This window comes from Aythya ferina (assembly GCF_964211825.1).
Source record: "Aythya ferina genome assembly, chromosome: Z".
Classification (NCBI taxonomy): domain Eukaryota; kingdom Metazoa; phylum Chordata; class Aves; order Anseriformes; family Anatidae; genus Aythya; species Aythya ferina.
This window is the reverse complement of record NC_140299.1, coordinates 18,799,271-18,820,809: the sequence shown is the minus strand read 5'-3', so window position 1 is coordinate 18,820,809 and position 21,539 is coordinate 18,799,271. Positions and strand designations below refer to the sequence as shown.

The window sequence follows — 21,539 nt, the reverse complement described above, 5'->3', positions numbered from 1 at the left end:
ACTTGCAAACAAAACAGGTATCACATCCCACCTGTTATAGCAATACATCCCACCTATTATAGCAACATACCAAACACCCCACCTGTTACAGCAACATACTGAACATCCCACCTATTATAGCAACATACTGAACCATTTAACACTTAAGAAATACCTTAATTTTTTTTTCCTGTATGTAGGAAGGCAAGAGCCATTTCATATTATTATAAACAACCCTGGGTTCATCATAACTGAGTATGCATACATTGACAAAAGCATAAGATATATGCTTGTAAGATACAAGCTAGGTTGTAAATATCAGATGTTCCATAAGCCTTAACAGTAATGAGCATTAAGAAAAACAGCTCACTTAAAACACAACAGAATACAACAGTTTGGTACTAAATTGGTTTTAATCCCATGACTCAAATGAATTTGCAGAACTTGACATCCTCTCTCTTTCTGGGTTCATGCTGCTGCTGCCTTCATAACTCTAGAAAACAGAAGAGGTACTAGTTTAGAATCATTTACAACTGTTTTAAGCAGTTTGCGTTCATGACTCTCAATGTCATCTGAACATTTTTCTTTAAGTAAATGCAGAAGCTTTATCATTAACCTTCCATATGTGTTTTTTTTTTCAGACCCCGGTCTGAAATTAATGCACTTTTATCAACCTCAGTTTTAGTCAGGAGTGGGAATAATCTTTCCCCAAGATTAAATCCTAACTTCTTCCCTTATCCAATACAAATCAATTAACAGAACCTTGGGGCAAAACTTCCTTCTCTTTCTTAAGGCTCTTTGCCTCCATCACTAAAGTAAAGTCACATCACATCAGTAAAACCCTTTTCCTTTGGGAAGTTGATTAAGCCTGTCACCTAAAAGATAGTTCCAAAATAGTCAGATAAAAGCCTCCAACAGAGTCCAGTTTCAAATTCATCATTTCATCATCAAATTACCCTTGCATCCATTCCAGTTGAAAGAGAAAGTGAATATTGCACACAAATTAAGATGGAATCTTCTTTCCCCCGGAAAGAGATCATCAGCATCCTTATTACGCCCACATTACAGCAGAAGCCTACTGCAGGTGATGGATTTATTAGCACCACTACAGAACATCAGATACAGGTCTCTCATTAATAATACAGCAGTAGGAAAAAAACAGCATTACTAGTTTATTTCAGTGGAAAAAGAGCTCATTAGGTGTTGTGGTTTTGTCTGAGACAGGGTTAATTTTCTTCCTAGAGGCTCATAAAAGGCTGTGTTTTGGATTTTTGATGGAAATTGGTGATATCACACCAATGTTTTATTTGCAAAACAGATAAGATGCCTGATGGGCAGTACATTAGGAAGGCACAGTTTTCAGGAATGACTATTTTTAGAAAGACTTGTAAAGAAGGCATTAGAATTTGATGATCTCCAACTCCAGAGTTCATGCACTGAATATGTATTATTAAGAAGGCAGCATTCCCAAGGCTTCATGAACAGCAATTAGATTTTCTCTGAAACTCATGTGTGTGGAACAGAAGTCAGTATCAGATTTTGTAATTCAGAGGTCGCAAAGGACATGAAAGACTGACTGAGTTCTACAAGTCTAAGATTTCATAGAATCACAAAGTTTGGAAAACACCTCCAAGATCATCTGGTCCAACCCTCCTCCTACCACCAGTATTACCCAGTAAGTACCACCAGTATGTCCCTAAGCACCACGTTCAACCTTTTGTGGTGCAATTGCCTAAAGTAACTAGGAAAACAAAACTAACATTCACATTTTAAAGAAAATGTACAGCATTGAAGAGGCTTTCAGGGTAGGGCACAGCTGCATTACCTGAGCGTTCCCTAGGCTTCCAACCTCAGATGCTATCATGCTGAATGAGAGAGGGGATGTTAGGGAAGATACCACCATCAGGGGAGATACCATCCTGAGGACCTCCTGACCCCTGGGATCAGTCGACGGGCTGAGCCTCTCTTCCCCCCCCCCGCCACTGGGATGCCTTTGGGTGAGATTTGAAACTGAAAACTTAGAAATCTCTCTAGAGTCTTTGTGCCTTTGTAACACATTAATTTCCAGGCTGCACACCTGTGTCACCTGTGTATTTCACACATGCTAGCTTGCTTTTGCAGACAGTCACTATCACCGGCAATTCAAGGAACCTGTGTACCTGTTGCTGTAATAAATCACACTTGATTGCATTGTTCCTAGCCATGATAGCTCTCATTAAACACGACTAGAGCAAGGGCGGTTATACATTATTGGTGAATCCGTGACCGTGGTAGTTCAGTGCTCTGAATCCAACCAGACCCCTAAGGGTTAACGTGTTACTGGTGAACCTGTGATTGTGATAGTTCAGAACCCTGAATCCAACTGGGCCTGTAACAGAATCAGCTGCACCTCTTAACTCAACACCTTCTTTGAACACCCCCAGTGACGGTGACTCCAACCCGTTCCAATGCTGAATCACTCTTCCTGAGAAGCAATTTCTCCTAATTTCCAACTTGCCTCCCCTAACTTTTTGGAAGCAAACTAGATTAAGACTGATGAGATATGCCTTTGGCAGTGATCTAAACAAATAAAACGTCCTTTAACACAAATCAGAAGAAAGGTCCACTGAGGCTGCAATCAAGAGAAAGAAGCAGAAGTTTAAGTGTGTAACTGAGGTGCCAATGAAGACCCGAAGAAAAAAACAGATCTGATTAGGGAGCTGGACAGGAAGGTAGATACAGATTAAACACCCTTTATTTTCACTAGTTATGGGACACAAAAAGATCACTCACAAAAGCAAGATCGAAACTTGAATAACTCTAGCTTCATATACCGTGTGAGCATAGACCAAGTAATTATTTTTGAGGTCTCTAACAATATTGACATTTGGGATGCAACTGAAATGCAATGCAGTTATGTAAGCAAGAGATCAAGGAAAGGCTTTTACTGAAGGCATCAATATTCAAGTACATAACAGCAAGAAATATTAAACACCAATTGAAAAAAAAAAACATTCCAAGTAGGAACATGCATAGAACTAAAAAGGGATTTGGGAGCTATGCCACCCAGACTGACTCATTTACTCAAGCTGTATTTTAACACCTGGTAACATCAACCCTAAGAAACCAGAAGATTCTCTATCACAGACATTATGAACAATTATAACACAGATCAGATTAGGACATGAATCTAGCTGTAACTGCTTTGAAGTTTTCAGTCAGATGAATTACTCGACTGAGTGATTCATAATAAGCAGTGACTGTGTAACTATCAACTCTTTGTTCCAATGTATGTAGTAGCGAAGTTTTTGAAACTACAGCCTTTGTGCATGTCTGCACAAACCTTTTCTTCCAGAGTCACTTGACAATGCAGATCAAGACTAATGCAGCTAGCAAGGCTCCAGTCTAAACAGTCTCTGAAGTCTAACTCTTAAAAAGTTAAACAAGTTATCCAACATGAATTTCAGAAGTACTGAGTATTTTGAAGATGCACAACTAAGATAAGGGACACAATTACAGCCCAAAGTTTCAGCAATGTATACTTGGTATATACATTGCTAACCACACTTTTATATTTACACAGAATTCCAAAAGCCAAGGCTCCCACTTCATTTTCAGACTTACCTTTTGGGTATTAACAGACATAACGGGATTTGTTCTTTGAACACTAAAAGCAAGTTCTTCCAACCAAACAGGAACTTCCTGATGAGCCTACATAATTAGAAAAGTAAATTTAGAGTCTTCCACTGGCTTTGCGAATTCATATTAAGAGTTTCTATAAGCAAAGAAATAATACTTGCTTAGTATGTTAAAGTGAGATCCTAAAAAAAAAGTAAAGTTGAGCACTACGATTTGAAACTTACGTCTGAGAGCACTTTAACTAGAGGTTGCGCAAGATGGCCATCTGAACCATTATCAAAAAATGAAATTGCTTTGCCGGTATTTCCACAACGACCAGTTCGTCCAATTCGGTGTACATACACTTCAATTGTCGAAGGAAGATCAAAATTAATAACATGCTGAACATTTTCAATATCCAGGCCTCTTGCTGCCACTGAAGTTGCCACCAGAACTGGACATTTGCCAGAGCGAAAATCCTGAAGAGCTACCTCTCTCTCTCTCTGTTCCCTATCTCTGCCAAAAAGAAAAATTGTTAGAATGGGTGTCTCTAAAATCTGCAGTATTATTTAAGATACAAGTTAAAAGGCCATGACTCAAAGACAGAGGTAGTTCCTGAAAAAACAACCCCAATATCCTACCAGTTTAAGATTTCTGATTTTTTTTAAGTAACACAGCAGTACGACACAGCAACTTATGCCTCCAGAGAAATTGCATTTTTTTGAGAGAATAACATGTATTAGAACCATTTCATCAGTGCATCTAAAGTCCAGTTAGAGGTAAACAAAACACTCTCAAAGTTGAGCATACAAAACAGAAAAGAAGGATGTTATGGCAACCATGAATGTTGAAAGAAGGAAAAGACAGAAGAACTTCATTCTCAAGCATACAAATTAGTTATGTGTTTTAAGCCACAAATTCAGAGTTCATCTCTATAGAATGCTCTGTCACAGAGATGAGCATTTTAGTTAGTCATTAGTAATTCACGCCATTACAAAAGAACCATATCAAACTCATTGTCTCCCTTAAGATCCACTTGTTCAACTGTTTCTTCATGCCGTAGCTAAAAGTGCTTTTCCCACTACTCTGCATTAAGCCAGATTATTAAAGATGGATTCCATGTAGCTTCTTGCATAGGAGCCACTATAGGAGCCAACAGGTCTTTTTTTTTTTTTAATCACCAGAAGAAAATTAGCTTTGCTCTGGGTTTTGCATTTTTGAAGAGTGTTTATAGATTATCTATAATACCATAGATCTGAGTTTAACTCATATTCTTTGTTGTCTAACTGAAAGAACAAATTAGAAAGCTAAAAACTCCAGTGCTCTGTTTAATCCTGTGTGTGTGTGCCATTTCTTTAAGCCTGGTAGGACACTATCCCAGAGAAGAGCCAACTATTATAACACACTTCAACTCAAAGAGCTCAAGTAGCTCTGACAAGTCAGCAGATTCCATGAAACTAGATATTCTATTTGTAATTGTACTTTAATTCACTGCATAATAATTCTACCAGAATGCATTAAGAAACTCCTTCCACACAAGACAGGTTGTATAATCACAATTCAGGCCAGCCAAGCACAGGCCTGATCTTCTCAAAAAGATCTTTCATGTTTGTGAAAATGACAGTACATAGGATACAGACTTTTTTTTTTTATCAGTCCTATGAAGGTTATTTTAACCTATCTACGGCCTTGGTATTCTGATGTTTGTCAAAACATCATCCAAAACAGAAGACATCCAAGACCATTCCTCTAAATTACAAGATGAAAAATAACACAATTACTTTGACATTTTGCAGCTCACCATGAATCTTAAGATTCAGTTAGCTAGCCTAGATTTGGACATAAAAATACTATGTTCCAGCTCATTATGTGAAAGACAGATTGCCTTAGACCTCAAATTAGTGAGCATCCCACCTTGTTTCTCAGCATTTGTTCAGAAACACAACACTGATGATTAGAATGCAAATACAAATTAGAAGAACCTTCTCTTTACACCAAACTCTAGTGTTAGAAGTCCATGAACATATCAAGAAGGAAAACAATAGCATCAGAAGCCTGTACAGGATATGACTGGACTTAAGACTTTAGGAAACCTGTAAGACAGACTGGAAGATCCACAACTGCCAATTTAGTTCATGAACACCATCTTGCCACTAACATCAAGAGATCTTTTTTGGTCATGCAAATTATGACAGAATCTACATATAAACAACTTTTGATTCTACCCAATTTATTATATCATAATTTTATTGTTTAGCAGCAGGTATAAGATTCTTCAGCTCTTACAGAGCATTTGAAGTGTGCTCAACCACAAAGATTGATCCCGCACCTACAACATTAGACAGTAATAAGTACTACAGAGCAGCACTGTCAAGTTTTCTTTGCAAAAGCGCTATCAACTACTACAACATTAGGCTTTGCACACCCATAAATGTTTCCAGTGTAAAGGAGAATGATAATGTATGTCATTTATTATATTTCCAGCTCTTACAGAGCATTTGAAGTCTGCTAAACCATGAAGATGGATACTCAGCAAATGCAGTGAGAACTGGCCTTCAGAAACACTGCATTTTCAACACGGTTCAGGTGCTGAAGATTACAAGGCAATCTGAGCCAATAAAAGCTAAGTCACAAACATGAAAGTTCAAGAAAAAACTTCTAAGATTACTACCAGCTTTCACTGAAAAAATACTTAACCAACTTTCACTTAATACTTACCCATGGATGCTAGTGGTTGGTATGTTTTCTTGACAAAGAAAGGCTGCAATGTAGTCTGCTTTTTTCTTTGTCTCCACAAACACCATGGTTCGTTCATTACCTATGTTCAACAAGAGTTCAGATCTATTGCAGTTTGAAACCTGATGCAGTTTCACTATTCACAGCTACAATTACTTCTAACATCTAGTGTCAGAAATGGCTTTGAATAAAGGCTTTAGCTAATAGATACAATTTCTTGACTGTGTTGAGCTAATTCAATCCATCAATTTCCCGATCAACACAAACTCAGATGAACACTAGTGCATCATGTTTCCCTTAAGCAGAGAGATGAAATACAGATTCTGCTCTATGGTAAGTCTCAGTGTGAAGTCTCTTTCTATAGCACATAGATTGACACGACACACAATTCTGAATACTGAACACCACTAAGGTACACCAAAGGGAGCACCAAACTCGCTCCCAGTTTTGAGCATTAAAACATATGATACATTCAGATCATCACTGTAAACATCCCAGCCATGGCACCTGGGACAGGCCCAGAGGTTCATTTTCATTTAGTAAGCCCACACTCTGGAGGTAATACCACCAGGTTCTAAAGCAGTTACTACATGTCCATGCAAAGAAACTACCCATCTGGGAAGCTTCTCTGCCACCACTCAGAGGTGAGACTCTGACAAATAGTGGTAACACTAAGCCTAAAACCTGTAACTCCCTGAAAAATGATTGAAAAAGCTTCAGTCAATGATCTTGTAAATTAAACTATGACCCATTTAAAAGCAAAAGCACAGATTTAGAAGGGATTGTATTCCCTGGAAGACAATTAGTAGTAAGGAAAGCTACCTGTCATATGCAGAATTTCTATCAGCTTATCCCTCTTGGAATACTGGGGAACCAAAAGAATACTTTGCTGAACATCACTGCAGGCTCCACCCACATGTCCAACAACAACAAATAGATAGTCCATTTTCAAAAATTCACCAGCCAGCCTTGAAAAGAAAGAGAATTGAGCAATTCGAAGTCTATTGTGTAGCTTATTTTTGCTTTAAGATCAAGCGACTTCATGTGTTGTAAGCATCACAATTACTTACACCATTCCTCAGATGGCAGAGATTATAAAACCATATATGCAATTTTAAAAAAAGCTAGAAGTCTATTGTTTTCTGAACAGCTATACAAAAAAATTAAGAAAACCACACATATACTTGAAGTAAAATGGTTTATTGACACAGATGCTCACAGAACCTTTCTTGGGACACTATTTCATCACTGTCTGGAAGTCCAGAATTTGAAACTGACCTTTGAGAGACAGCACCAACCTTAATGACTGTTGAAAAAAAATAGGAAAACCACAGCTCTCAACTCCTCTACCTAGAAAGTCTTAATTACCCAAGTTCAGGAATAAAGTCAAAAGGTATGCTTAAACTAAATCTGACTACACTCTAAAAGGACTGAATGAAAGCGCAGGAGAGCGTGAAATTAACAGAAGCAAAGAGAGCACCATGTCCTACCTACACTACTCGAAGTTGTTTTGAAAGTAGAATAAAGAAAAAAATAGGTTTTCTGATTCCAGAATCAGAAAAGCAGTAAATCCATGGAAAAAAAAATCAATTCCAGAAAAGGAGCTTTTCACTCTGTAAACTGACAAGACCACCTTTAGGCATTCCGATTTCAAAAGGTGACAAAAATATTATCAGATTTCTGAACTGTGATATAAACACTCAAGTTTCTGAAGTCTTTTATCAGCATTTGCAAATCCCGCAGGATTGACAGTGGCATGATAGTGTCTTGCTTTGTTTTAAAAAGAAGCAGTCAGTGTATGTCTTGCACAGTTAAAGACTCTTTTCTGAGGTTGTTAATTACACTCATCCCTCATTATGCAGCAGAAACATGTAGCAAGACTATTAGCCAAAACAAATTATGAAGATAACCAGAGACCAAGGATTCCTCCCACGGTTTGCCAGGCTCAGCAACATCATTACCATCTGCTGAAATTTGATCTCTGCCTGGGACGTAGAACCTTAAGGGTAGTGAATGATAGAGCTTAACGTACATCTAAAACACATTAGAGAAGTTTCAGAATTACCAAAACCAAAGAGCACTCGTGCATATAAAGAACGGTATGTAGAAAGGCTGGTGAGTTGAGCAACCATTGAGCTGTTTGTTTAAACTTCACCCTGACAACAAAAATAGAAGTACCGGTGCTGCCTGTTGAGCACAGCAGAATCACTGCTTTTGTGCTTGCACAAAAATATGGAGCAATGAGGGCAGGAGACAAATAGAGGCAGTATGAGGATTGCTGCAGAAGTAGTAGAATTCAAGAGCTTTCAGACAAATTTCACAGCTTCCCTGAGACTCCCCAGCTAAATTAAGCAATTCATCTTTCATCTATACAAGTTAGGAGATCTGTTGTTTAGAAAAAAAGACAAGTCTTCAGCAAGGAATGTTAACTGTATAGCTTTTCAGTATACTCTAGCAAGTTTGTAAGTTTTAAAAATAATTAATATACTTAACTCTTCTGACATTCAGCTCTACAAAAGTACACCTTCAGCTCTATTTCCATTTTTATTTAGCTTACCTCTGAACTTCTTCAGGGAAAGTGGCACTAAACATCAGTGTTTGGCGTTTTTCTTTTGATGGCATGTCTGGGGAAGAAATCAGCTTCTTCATATCTAAGCCAAAACCCATATCAAGCATACGGTCTGCTTCATCTAGCACCAAGTATTTCAATTCACACAAACCAATCTGTAAATATTTCGGTGAAAGAAAAATTGCATTGATTCGGTGACAGCACACACTTAAAATAATGTCTTAGCTGCCAAAATACATCTTTTACTCCTTTCAAGTAGAATTTAATTATTGACAAACAAGATCAGTCCTTATCATGCATTTTCTTTTATTTGAAATGAAATTGTGTTCAAGTCTTAGGTTCTCTCCCTCACATGTTCTCAGAAAACTCCTTGTTATGTAAAAATTAAACATCAGAAGATCTGGGCTCACAGTACACTTTCAAAATCCTCATGGTATTCAGTTATTTCAAGAAAAGGTCACTTGGATTAAGTGCCAGTACAAAGACAGCATACTGCCTGGTGTTCGTGGCTCTGTATTTGCTTCTAGCAAATCTGAATAACGAACACCAATATATGCAAAACTAAGAGTGCTTAAGGGAATTCAGGCTAAGTTTCACAATCTTACCTTCTCTTTTCCAATAATGTCTAGAAGCCTTCCTGGAGTGGCACATAATATATTACAGCCTTGCATTATCTGACGAATTGAATGGCCTGTTTGTGTGCCTCCATAGATCACAACAGGCCTTATACAAGTTCTATCATACAGGAAAGAAATGTGATTAATTTGCCATGTAGATAAATTGCATTATTACAGAGAAACACATGATCAGATTTACCACAAACCAACTTAAACTGACTTAATTCCTTCACCATACAGCACAGCCTATTACTAAAAGCAGGACCCAAGACCAAAAACGCACTCACTATAAGCTCAAGGTTCCCATTCGTACTACCATTTCAGAGGATGCACAAGTGGCTTTCTTGGAATGAACACTGCATTTCACCTGCATTCTTCCCTCATCCTTCAACTGAGATAGAGCACTGCAGTAAGAACTGAAATGTGTTAGACATTGTTCCCTTTCATACTGAAGACTTAGAAGGAAGAGGATCAAAAAATATGCCATTCAGAGGCTTCTCACATGTCAAAAGAACAGTGCAGTACATATACCAAAGTGTATCTTTGTAAAGCAACTAGTCACATGGAGAAAGCAGCACAACACTCAAGCACAAGACTGCAAGCACCTTCCATCACTGGATCATTTAGTACTCTCTCTCGTAAGGTTTTTGTCTAGATCAACAAAGTAAAACTGCATCAGATTTCCTTCTGTAGAAAGAACAACCCTATAACCATGAACTACCTTATTCAGCCACTTGCTAGGCTTCTACATTCATGCAATGAGCATTTCCACCCTCAAATTCTAGATGTCTGTTCTTGAAGATACTATTCAGCTTCATACATAACAAGGCCGAATCACAACTGGTATATTTTTACTGTTTATCTGGAAGTTTTCAGAAAACTTTGATCATAAATATAAGTAGGTTGGACTGGTAACATATCAGCATTTATGTTACCAGTTGATATTTTATATTCCTGTTTGTGAGCTAAAGTGAAGAGCTTAAGAAAATAACAGATCTGAACTGAGCAATACACACATAATACTGAAGAGGCAACAGGCTCACAACCTGATACTGTTTAACTGGCTTACGTTGTATCTTGCTTTTACTGCCAGGCAGCTGCAGCAGCAGCTTTCTGAATTCAAAAGGTAGTTTATTGTGAAGTAGTCTGTACGTAGTTTAAAAGAGCATTAATTAGTAGAACTAGCTACATGAGTAAAACAGTTTTAGGTATTAAGACGCTACTCTTAGTACTATGCTGAGTCCATAGCTATGTACTACCTCCAAGAGCAAAAAACAGCCACCAAGCCAAAGTTTGCTTGAACAACCAAAGGCAAGTCCACCAGACTTTGCACTGAAAGTGATGCTCTCCATTCCACCTTCTAAGAATAAGAAGTCATTACAGATAATTGATGTATTTCCTCCATTCACTGGTGAACTTATCACTGAACAGCAGAAAGATCACTAGCAATCTAGCATAAATGTAATCTCATCTATCATGCAACATCCAAGGGCGCAATGACAAGTTAAAACCTTTTGAAGAAGCAGAACTGAAGAAAAACTTCCCCGAACTGGGAAGTATTTCTGTTCAAGACCAGAAACACTGGAAAGTAGAGAGGTACTACAAACCATCACTGAAACCCCTAACACAACTCTGTCAAGATGAAAGTAACAGCAAGTAACCAATAAAGCAAGCTAAATTTAAGCTCTTTAAGCTCTTCAATTTAAGCTCTTCAATTACCTGATCACTAAAGATGATGTGACAGTTTTAGTACTCCTCTACAAGCCGAAGTAAGCCTCCCCACCCTTGCCAATGTGAAGATGACAAGTTTAAATTTCTAACCATATGGTAATAACTTGCTAACCACTTAAGTGCAAGTGTCTGTAATCATTCCATTTGACTGGCACAGAAAAATTTTTTGAAAGCTTCTGAAAGAACGCAGGCTTGCAGATTAAGTAACAAGCAATACCAGGCAGCAGTGCACAAACTTACCCATAGACAAATTTCCTTGCTTCTAGGAAGATCTGATTTATCAGTTCTCTAGTTGGGGCAACAATAATACATTCTGGCTCTTGCTGCTTTTTAAAGCTACTGGCAGTTACGCCATCTCTCATCATCTGGGCCACAATTGGTAGAAGAAAAGCTGCCTAAAAAAAGAAGCATTAATATATGTTCAGCCTTAAAGCATTAATCAGTTACACTAAATGCTGTGTATCAATCTTAAAAAGCTGGAGTGCTACAGCACACTATCAACTTCAAGCAAAACACACTGCAAAAGGATTGACCTGAACACACCACAGAACAACAAAACTTATTTCTCCCTATTCATGAAGTACAAAAGCACCTCTGGACCTTCAGAGTCTAATAATGCAGGAACACCATCATGCCTTACTTCTGAGTTCTTTGGGCAGTTCTACACATCCTCCTGATGCACACTGGTAATTGATAACCCTGGCATCAAATGCCCTTCTAGAACATGCACTTAGAAGCTTTACATTACCATTAACAGATTTGTAAGGTAACAATGTATCACTAATCTCTAGATTATTACAATAGTACATCAGTTTGTGACATCTGCATCAGCACTCTTAGTTACCAGTAAGACTAATTATCCCCCAAAATAGAACATTTAACAGTTGTCCCAAAAGCATTCAGAATATTTCTAGCATAAGACTTGGACACTATACCTCCTTTCCATAAACAGGAGAGGTTTTTCAAAACATTAATAAGCTACATAACACAGCTGGAGTTCTACATTACACCGAACTTCAAATAGCTATGCTTAATAGACAAATATTCTCGTATGGAGCTGTCAATGGTAAGGTTTTATTATATTTATATAGTATATTTAGTATATATAGAGTTTAAGAAGTTGAGACAACTGTCACCTTCAGAACTCTAGTCACTGTTGCATTATTAAGATCAGATCACCTGAAACTAAGCATCAGACTGATCAGACCTGGTAAAACCAAGACAACACACCAGGACACACTATTACAATCTGGCATGAGTGTAAAAAAAAAAAAAACCTTCCAACTACTGCATTTTTTCCATGATGGCCTGTATGTCTATTTCAGTATCTGCAGACCTGGAGACTGGCCTGCTGTGCCTAGTAATTAGTTCACTGATGTATTTAAAAAGATAATAAGCCTGAGAATGTGAATATTCACCCATCCTTTGTATCTGTGAAGAACAGTATACTTGCCATTTCTGTGCAAAGTAAATCATTCAACACAAAAAAAAAAATATATTAGATGCTTTCCAATAAAAGAATGGTTATTGAGAAGACAGGCATTTACCTAAAACTTCAAAGTCACATTTCCAGTATAAACAAATGTTATACAAAATGCTTACAGTTTTTCCTGATCCTGTCTGAGCACATGCCATTAAATCCCGCCCTGCCAGTATAATAGGAATGCTGTACTTCTGCACTGGTGTAAGTTTAGAATATCCAGCTCTAGCAATGTTCTTGTTTAAAGTCTGACAGAGGCTAGCTTCTTCAAAAGACTGTAGAAGAAAAAGGAAAAAAATGTGCATTTTACATTATACAACTACATAAGTTAGAGTTTTAAAAGTGAGATGTTTATATGATACAGACATCTGAACACTGCAAGTGTGTTAAATTATGAGGGGGTTCACCAGTCATCTAGACTGTCAAGATTCTCACAAGTGAAGGACCCAAGGTTTTCTTCAAACCCACTCACGCCCTGCAAAGTAGTGTTATTTGTGTGTCAGTAAAGGATTTGGAGAACTGCATAGAAGCTGTGTATTACATCTGGATTCAAACATTTGCACCACGACACACTATGAAAATGAACTAGAACTCTGTTTTGTTACAATGTAGTGGATATATTCAGTCTCTGTGCTAAAACTACTAAGGGGAGTTAAATCAACATCACTATTCAGGAACAAAAAGCAGCATACGTGACAACACAATTTTAACTTCAGTGAGAGAACCTTTGTAGGAGTGGGAAGGGGATCAACTCTACATGTTACTACCATCCCTGCCTCTGCCATTCTTCCTCATCCTGCTTCCTAAAAATGAGTCTGTCTTTTTTTTGTTGTTGTTCAAGCTAGCCAACTGGCATTGTGGAAGTAAAGTTACAGAGAGCTTTTAAAAAATAAACTGCAGATAAGAGAAAATGGGGCTACAGATGTTCAAAACCACCTTTATCCAAATGAAAAGTATTCCAACAGGTATTCATTCACAATCTTAAAGATTCCCCAGCAACCAACTTCAACAAGATGATTATCAACCTTCCTAGAAATTGCTGCCCAAGACCTTTTTCTCACGAGCCGTGAACTGGTGTTTTCTGTAACTTAATATACATACTTCCTGTTCATCCAGCATTACTTTTTTTTAAGCCATTTCTGTCATTTGTCAACGTAATCTTGAACTCAAATTTGTATCTTCCAGGAAGGTGGCATCACCTTCCAGCACAATATTGTTTCCAATATTCAAAATCTGTATTTTCATTAGGACTGTATACTACACTCAGGATACATCCTTGCAGAATTATGTAACACAATCTCCAAGACTAAGAGTTTACTAACCATTAATGGTGCTGGAGGGTCAAGTCCTGACACTTCAACAATGTTTTCATCATACTTGTCAAAATTAATTCCTGTTTGATAACGTGCAAAGATTGTTTCCTCATCATCAGGTGGAGGAGGGGGAATGTACGTCACCTTTGGACCTTAAGAATACAAGAACATAAGTTGATGAAAAGAAAGAAAATTTAAACAGACTATTTTAAGTATGGAGCTATTGAAAGGCAGTTAAGTGGTACGTCATTTGCTCTTTCCTCCACTTTCTAGGTAAGAAAGAAACTTCATACACTAATTCAATTAAAATTTAGTTTTATACTACTAGACCTAAAACTTACTTGCATGGGTAGTCAGACTTTTGTAAAGCATTTTTAAAAAGCACTCATCTCACATTTGCTCAAGGATCTTTGTTTAAAAGTGACTCACAGAAAATTAGGCTCTACAGTTCTACAACAAAAACTCATTACACTATAAATTGTTAATAAGCAAGGATAATTCATTTGTCATGGCAGTACATTTACACTTCTGTATTCTGGAAGGTACTTTTCAAGCTAATAAACACAGACGTATAATGAATTATTTGATATTCACTAAAGGTTACCAATAGAACACTTTTCACAGGAAGCAGGGTCCCTCCAGTCTTGGTCACACTGTTCATTACTCACTTTCAAATACAAACCAGAAGCCCCTTTATTAAGATCAAAATTAAAAAGAGCCCTTCTACTGTGGGGAACTGCCAACTGGAGGAGATATTTGCCTGAAGAATTTCCTTTTATGATTGTTTTTCCTTGCAACTCCCACACCTATGCCTTTAGAGCTGAGGTGTATTTTCCATCCCATTTCCTCATGTCCTCTCCATGGTCATACAGGTAACACCACACAGAGTGGCACGTGGTGAGTGTTCCCACTACATCCCCTCTCTTGAGCAGATGAATGCCTACTCCTAAGAGATGAGATTGGTTCATAGAAGTGGAGAGAAAGGAATTCTCTTAGGGTTGCTGCACCTGCCGAGACAAAGGCCCACAGGGAGGAAGGAAGACTTTCTCCATGTTGCTGGAGTTGTCCGCCAGTTCATCACCCATTTGTCCCTCTGTCTTTCCAGATCATTACTGTCAATGAGTTGGCATACAACAATGGTGCACTCTGTACAAACTTCTGCCACACAGGTGGATGTGCACCTGGCTTTGTCTCAATCTTTGAGAAACTGCTATTTGTTCAGGTCACCAAAAATCACTTCCAGCATTGCTAGTTCCCTCAGGTACTGGATAGCTCTCTCCCTGCTGGTCCACTTGTCTGGGTGACATACAAAATCTTCCTTGAAGACACATCCTTCACACCCGACAGGAGTCCCCTCTAGAAGCTGAGGGCTTGTGCCTGTTTTCCAATCACTTTGTCAATGCCCCCTTCGTAAAGAAGGATCCCAGCTGCTTGGCTTCCCTGCCCTCTCATTCCATGCCACTGGCCCTGCATCAGAGCAGCCAGGTGGCAATGTGCTCTCCTGTCTAACAGCTAGGAACTTTTCACATATCTCACAACTCTCTCAGGTATAGGGATCAGGTGGTTGCTATCACGTTTATGAGATCTACTTCTCCCTCCGTTTGTTCTCAGGATGGCCCAGTGCTGACCCCAGCAGGCAGCTCAGCACCACACAACTGCTCACCCTCCCCAGATGGAATGGAGGGAATATCAGAAAAGTGCAAGAACTCCCATGGCTTGAGATAAGGACAGTCTGCTAGGTAAAGGAAAAGTAAAAACAAGGAATGAAGGAATTCATCTGCTACTTCCAATGGCAGGCAGACATTCAGCCACTTCCGGGGAAACGGTGCTCATCATGTGTAATGGTTTCTTGGGAAAACAGACACCATCACTCCAAATGCCTCCCTCCCTACACCCTGTCCTTCTTTCCTCTGTATTTTACTGCTGAGCACGATGTCATACTGTGTGGGATATCCCTCCTCTGGTCAGTCTGGGTCAGCTGTCCTGGCTCTGTTCCCTCTCAGCTTTTAGCACATCCCCATCCTCCTTGCTGGCAAAGCAAAGTAGGAGAGTCTTTGACTCTGTGCAAGCACAATTATGCAACAATTAAAAACACTGCTGTGTTGTCACCACTATTTCCATCAAAAATCCAAAACACAGCACCATACAAGCCTCTAGGAAGAAAATTAACTCCATCCCTGCCAAAACGTTAATAGCCTGCTTTGAAGTCAGTCACCTGCCTTGCCTACTTCATCTTCCTTCCCCTTCTTAGTAGACACTTCTTCCTTCACTCAAGTATTCTCACCCATTGTTTCTTCTTGTAAATAAGGGCAACTGACACCAGCACAGGTTGGCTCTGTCACAGGAGTTGGATCAGCACTGAGTGTGGCCAGACCCCCACACACTGCAGTGATCTGTGTCTGTTTGGAAGTGCCAGGGCGATGGCATAACTTTTTTTTAAACATTTTACCACTTTTTCAGGATTCTGCACTTGTTCAGGGGTGAAGTTCCAAAACACCGGAGGCGCTCACTGTCCTAGGTGCCTGCCCATATCCTCCCACACTCCCTGCCACTCAACTATCCTGCCTCAGGGCAGACATCTGGGTGGTGTTCTTAGAAGTTTAGCAACCTGAAACACATTCAGGAGACACGGCAATAGGAACATGTTCATTTAAACATCCTGAGGATACTGATTTCTCAAGAGCTACTGTAACTAACCTGGAAAAAAATGAGACAATGGAGGAGAAAGAAATGGGGAAGAAGCAGGGGAAGTGTCTCCCCTCATTTCTCCCACAGATTGGCTCCCAAAGGAGAAAAAGTAGAGTGTGTAATTTATATTTTCCAAGAGATGGTTCCCAAAGTACAGGACTGACAGCAATGGTGAGTACAAACACCCAATTAGTCCCACAACCACTAATTCTATCATATCATAAGCCAGTGTGACATAGCACAGTGAACTACAACCCTAAACCAGCTCCCAGAAGTGATAAACAGCATTACAGGAAGCCTAGACAGCAAAAAAAGGTGTTACACAAGCACTTTGGGAACAAACACAACTCAGAGCAAAATGATCATTGTAGTCACCAGCAACAATTAAACTATCATAATGTTTTTTAAACAGTTTGTTGTAACATGCTGTGGTGTGCTGTGTCTGGCTGGGATGGAGTTCCCTTTCCCCACAGCAGCCCACACAGTGCTGTGCTCTGCACCTGCAGCTAGAACAGCTCTGGTATCACACTGGTGTTGCATCTGTTGCTGAGTGGTGCTGGCACAGCAACAAGACTGCCTCCAAACCTCCCAGAGCCAGCAGGCTGGGGGAAGGCAAGAAGTGGAGAGGGGACATCTCCAGGGCAGCTGACCTAAACCAACCAAGGGATGTTCCATATCATGTGATGGCACACTGCAATAAAAGGTGGGGAAGGGGGAGGAGGGGATCTCATCGTGAAGATGTCTGTCCTCCTGAACAACTGCCACGCATATTGAGGCCTTTCTTCCCAGAACATGACCAAACATCACTCATTGATGGGAAGGAGAGAATTCTGCACAGCCTTTGTTTTTTGTCCCCTTTCTTTTCCCTTTAATTGAATTAACCTTATCTCAACCCATGAGCCTTTCTTCCAGCCTACTTTCTTCTCCCCACTCTCTTCTTCTGAGAAGGGGGAGTGAGAGAGCAATTGTAGTGAACTTCAGCTGCCCAGAAAGACAAAACCAGATCAGATGTGGATCTGATCGTATCTGTCATTAACTCAACCCATGAAGCCCCACCATTGATGCCAAAAGGACTGTGGTGGTTTAACCCAGCAGGCAGCTCAACACAACACAGCTGTATGCTCACTCCCTTTTGTCCCAGAGCAATGAGAGACAGAACTGGAAAAAAAAACAGTGAAACTTGTAGGCTAATAAAGAGAGTTTAACAGGACAGAAAAGCAAAATAATAATACCAACAAAAGAATATTCAAAACAAGTAATGCACAGTGCAATTGCTCACTATCAGCTGACTGATGCCCAGCAGCATCTGAGCTGCAGCAGCCTTACCCTGACAGCCAATTACCCCCACCCTATTTTATTACTAAGCATGACACCACAAGTTATTGGACATCCCTTTGGCCAGCCTGGGCCCTCTGTCCTGGCTGTGTCCCCTCCCTGCTCCTGGGACACCCTCAGTCGCTGGCAGGGCAGCACGAGGAGCTGAAACATCCTGGGCTCTGTGCAAGCCCTGCTCTGAAACAACTAAAACATTGGTGTCCTATGAGCATTATTCTCATCCTAAATCCAAAGCACAACACCACATCAGCTACTAGGAAGAAAAATAGCTCTAACCCAGCCAAAACGAGGACATCGCTTCAGGACAATCTTGGGAAAAAAGAAATCTCTAGCAAGAAACTAATGTCAGTTTTAAAATCTTGCATTGTTTCCTCCAAGGCCAGCTTTTTTTTTTCCCCCCTAAAATAAAGTAAAATGTTGCGAGTAACAAGAAATTCACACATGCTTATGGTTACAGCACCTTTGTTTTAAGAAACTCAACCCCTTCACAAAATCAGATGCATTTTGTGCTACACAGCCAACTTCTACATACATGAAAAGTCAAACTTTAGCATCATCATTGTAATTTCTCAAGTGTTAGGGAATATTTAAATCAGAAAACACTACCCTGTTATTTCAATAGCCACACATTTTTAACATCCAGTCCATGAAGGTTCTTACCTTGGCATTCATCCATGGCATGCATGTTGTTTTCATGATCACGGTCACCTGAAAAGCAAAGACATTTATTCTTACAGTGAGGAAATGCAGGTTTTAACAGATGAAAAAAAGTGTATTAATGTTGAGCTATTACAACAGCACACACAATCCTTTTTCAGTCCTTAACCTTGCTATTCACAAAACATAAAGAGTCTCAACCCTAAGTGGCTGCCTCCAGCTATGCTATGCAAGCACTTGTATTGCGCATTTTAAAGAATGGTAAAAAAGAAAACTTTAATACAAGGCCCTTCAACAAAAGAAAAGGGGCTAGAATTATAGGTAAGAGATGCAAGACTGAGTGAAGAGGAAGGACAATGGCAAAAGCTGTTAATACTATTTTTCTCAAACTACTTTCAGAAATATTTTTCTCAAACCATTCATAAAAATATTTGAAGCCTGAATTTTACAAGTGGTACCACAGAGGTATGGTGATGCTGCAGTACCTCCTTTGACTCCATTTAAATTCTTCCTCCCTGCACCACCACAAGCACAGAAGAATAGGATCAGGCCATCTTATTAATCTGATCGCATGTTCTGAACAAGATTGAAGTATCAACTCTGGACGTAAATACTAGCTCCAGAGAGGCAGTCAGGATTGTTACCTGGACCAAGAATACTCTGTTCCACATCAGGGCTTGAACTATTTATTCTGTGAAATCACAGCTGCATGGAGGTGGTGACAGGGAAGACAAGCAAAGATGCAACATTCAATGCATGTGATCACTTTTTAATAGACTTATTTTTCCATCACAAGATCTTCTTTGCTTACACAGTATCTAGTAACAAAATGCACAAAACTATTTAAGAAAAGTCAGCACAGCCCAATCTTCATTACCTCTACCACCTCTATTATAATGGCCTTACCCCCATTCAGAGGGAGGAAGCATAACCACCTAATAGCACTCCTGCTGTCCAGCCACAGAACACAACTGTTAAAATAAGAAGTTCACCTAACGTCAGCAGAGTTCTTTTCATTAGATATGGAAATGTTCTCTTACTATACAATGAACACTTTCCCATGCAACTACCAAACAAATCTTTTCACATGACAAGAAAAATTGCTACCTGCCAATTTCCTTAACAATCATTAAGTACTAACACTTTACACAATAATACTGAAAAAGGAATGAATTACTATCCTGAATTAAGGATGCAGTGTGTCCACTACAGAGACACATTAATAAGCAAATAGTTGAGTTCCTAAAAACCATGAACTGAACTAAATTTAATCTGAACAAACCTAATTTGAATTAAGCCACAAAGGCAACTCAATTGCTTTCAGGATATTAACGAGCACATCTGAAAACACATACTAATCATTACATCTTTTCTACAGTGAAAAATCCTACTTTTGCCAATATCACAGAAAATGTTCTTATGTTAAGAGTATTCATCATCCACACTACCCATTACACTAGTTTAACAGTATTTATAGTTTGAATTACAAGACTTTTGTGACTAATGGACTACTAGGTAGCAAAACACACAGGCTGCAACTGGCATCAGTGGCAAATGATAGGACCATAAGGGAAAGTGCTTTTGTAGATGGAAAAAAAAAAATGTCAGCAGGAAGATGTGGCCTCACAGGCTACAGAACTTACACATTCTCAGCCTGGACAAATATAAATCTTGTCCTTGGAGGTGAGAGGGGACAGAAATCTAGAATGACAATAGCAAAGCTGAAGTTCTTAAAGGCTTGCTTTGAGTTTTCTGTTTAGCATTTCTGCTTCTTTGTGCATTAACTTACACAGCAATAAGAGGACAAAAAAATACAGAAGACAACAGCTTTGAAAATCTAATTGCTGAAATTTATCTACATTACAAACATGTTTAGTTTGGGCATGCAAGCAGGCCATCTAGCATGACAATAGGTTCTTCTCTGGCAGAAAAATTAAGCTAACAGCATTTAGCAAAGCCATGAAGGTACTGCATTGCTAGAAATCAGCAATGAAGAAATCAAAAATATTCACCACGCTACTAAACAGTCTTTACCTGAATGACCTCCAATTGCTCCCCTTCCTCTAGGACCAAGAAAGTTGCCCTGTGGAGGCTTGTCTCTATGTTCATTTCTAACACCTGTAAATAATATACAGTATAGTGGATATAGCATCCAACATTAAGTCATATGAAGAACTATGCTTAAAGCTAGTAAAATACAATCACAGAATATCCCAAGTTGGAAGGGACCCACAAGGACCACTAAGCCCAAGTCCTGGCTGCACACAGGACCACCCAAAAACCAGGCCATGTGCCTGAGAGCATTGTCCAAATGCTTCTCGAACTCTAGCAGCTCAGTGATGTGGCCACTGCCCTGGGGAGCCTGTCCCAGTGCCCGACCACCCTCTGGGTGCAGAGCCTTTCCCTAACCCCCAGCCTGACCCTCCCCTGTCCCAGCTCCATGCCGTTCCCTCGGGTCCTGTCGCTGTCCCCAGAGAGCAGAGCTCAGCGCCTGCCCCTCTGCTTCTGCTGTGAGAATAATCTCCCAGTAATACTCCTGATAAACCCTACGGTGTAACAATTTCAAGAGGTTCTTCATAACTCCCACCTATGCTGTATTCTTCCCAGCAACACCATCTTGCAAAGAAGGTATCTATATCCTATAACATGGTTGAAGAGAGCTATTGAGTCCCTTTGGGTTAGGATCAGCAGGAAGGCCAACAAGGCAAGCATCCTGGTGGGGGTCTGTTATAGACCGCTGAACCAGGATGAGGAGATGGATGAGGACTTCTACAGGCAGCTGGCAGAAGTTGCGAAATCGTCAGCTCTTGTCCTCATGGGGGACTTCACCTTCCCAG

General features: G+C 39.5%; 1 protein-coding gene across 1 annotated transcript in view; it reads right to left on the bottom strand.

The window, feature by feature from the left end:
- Nucleotides 1–373: 373 nt before the first annotated feature.
- The window catches only part of DDX4 (DEAD-box helicase 4), a 32,453-nt gene continuing 11,287 nt past the window's right edge, over nt 374–21,539 (bottom strand). The window contains exons 7-18 of the mRNA XM_084505100.1: nt 20,737–20,820; nt 18,706–18,753; nt 14,032–14,174; nt 12,832–12,984; nt 11,470–11,624; nt 9,487–9,616; nt 8,870–9,036; nt 7,135–7,280; nt 6,295–6,394; nt 3,822–4,092; nt 3,583–3,669; nt 374–472 (exon numbers count right to left, since the gene is read on the bottom strand). Of these exons, the coding sequence (XP_084361226.1) occupies nt 392–472; nt 3,583–3,669; nt 3,822–4,092; nt 6,295–6,394; nt 7,135–7,280; nt 8,870–9,036; nt 9,487–9,616; nt 11,470–11,624; nt 12,832–12,984; nt 14,032–14,174; nt 18,706–18,753; nt 20,737–20,820 (1,565 nt within the window). The 3' untranslated portion in view covers nt 374–391. The remainder of the gene's footprint in view (nt 473–3,582; nt 3,670–3,821; nt 4,093–6,294; nt 6,395–7,134; nt 7,281–8,869; nt 9,037–9,486; nt 9,617–11,469; nt 11,625–12,831; nt 12,985–14,031; nt 14,175–18,705; nt 18,754–20,736; nt 20,821–21,539) is intronic.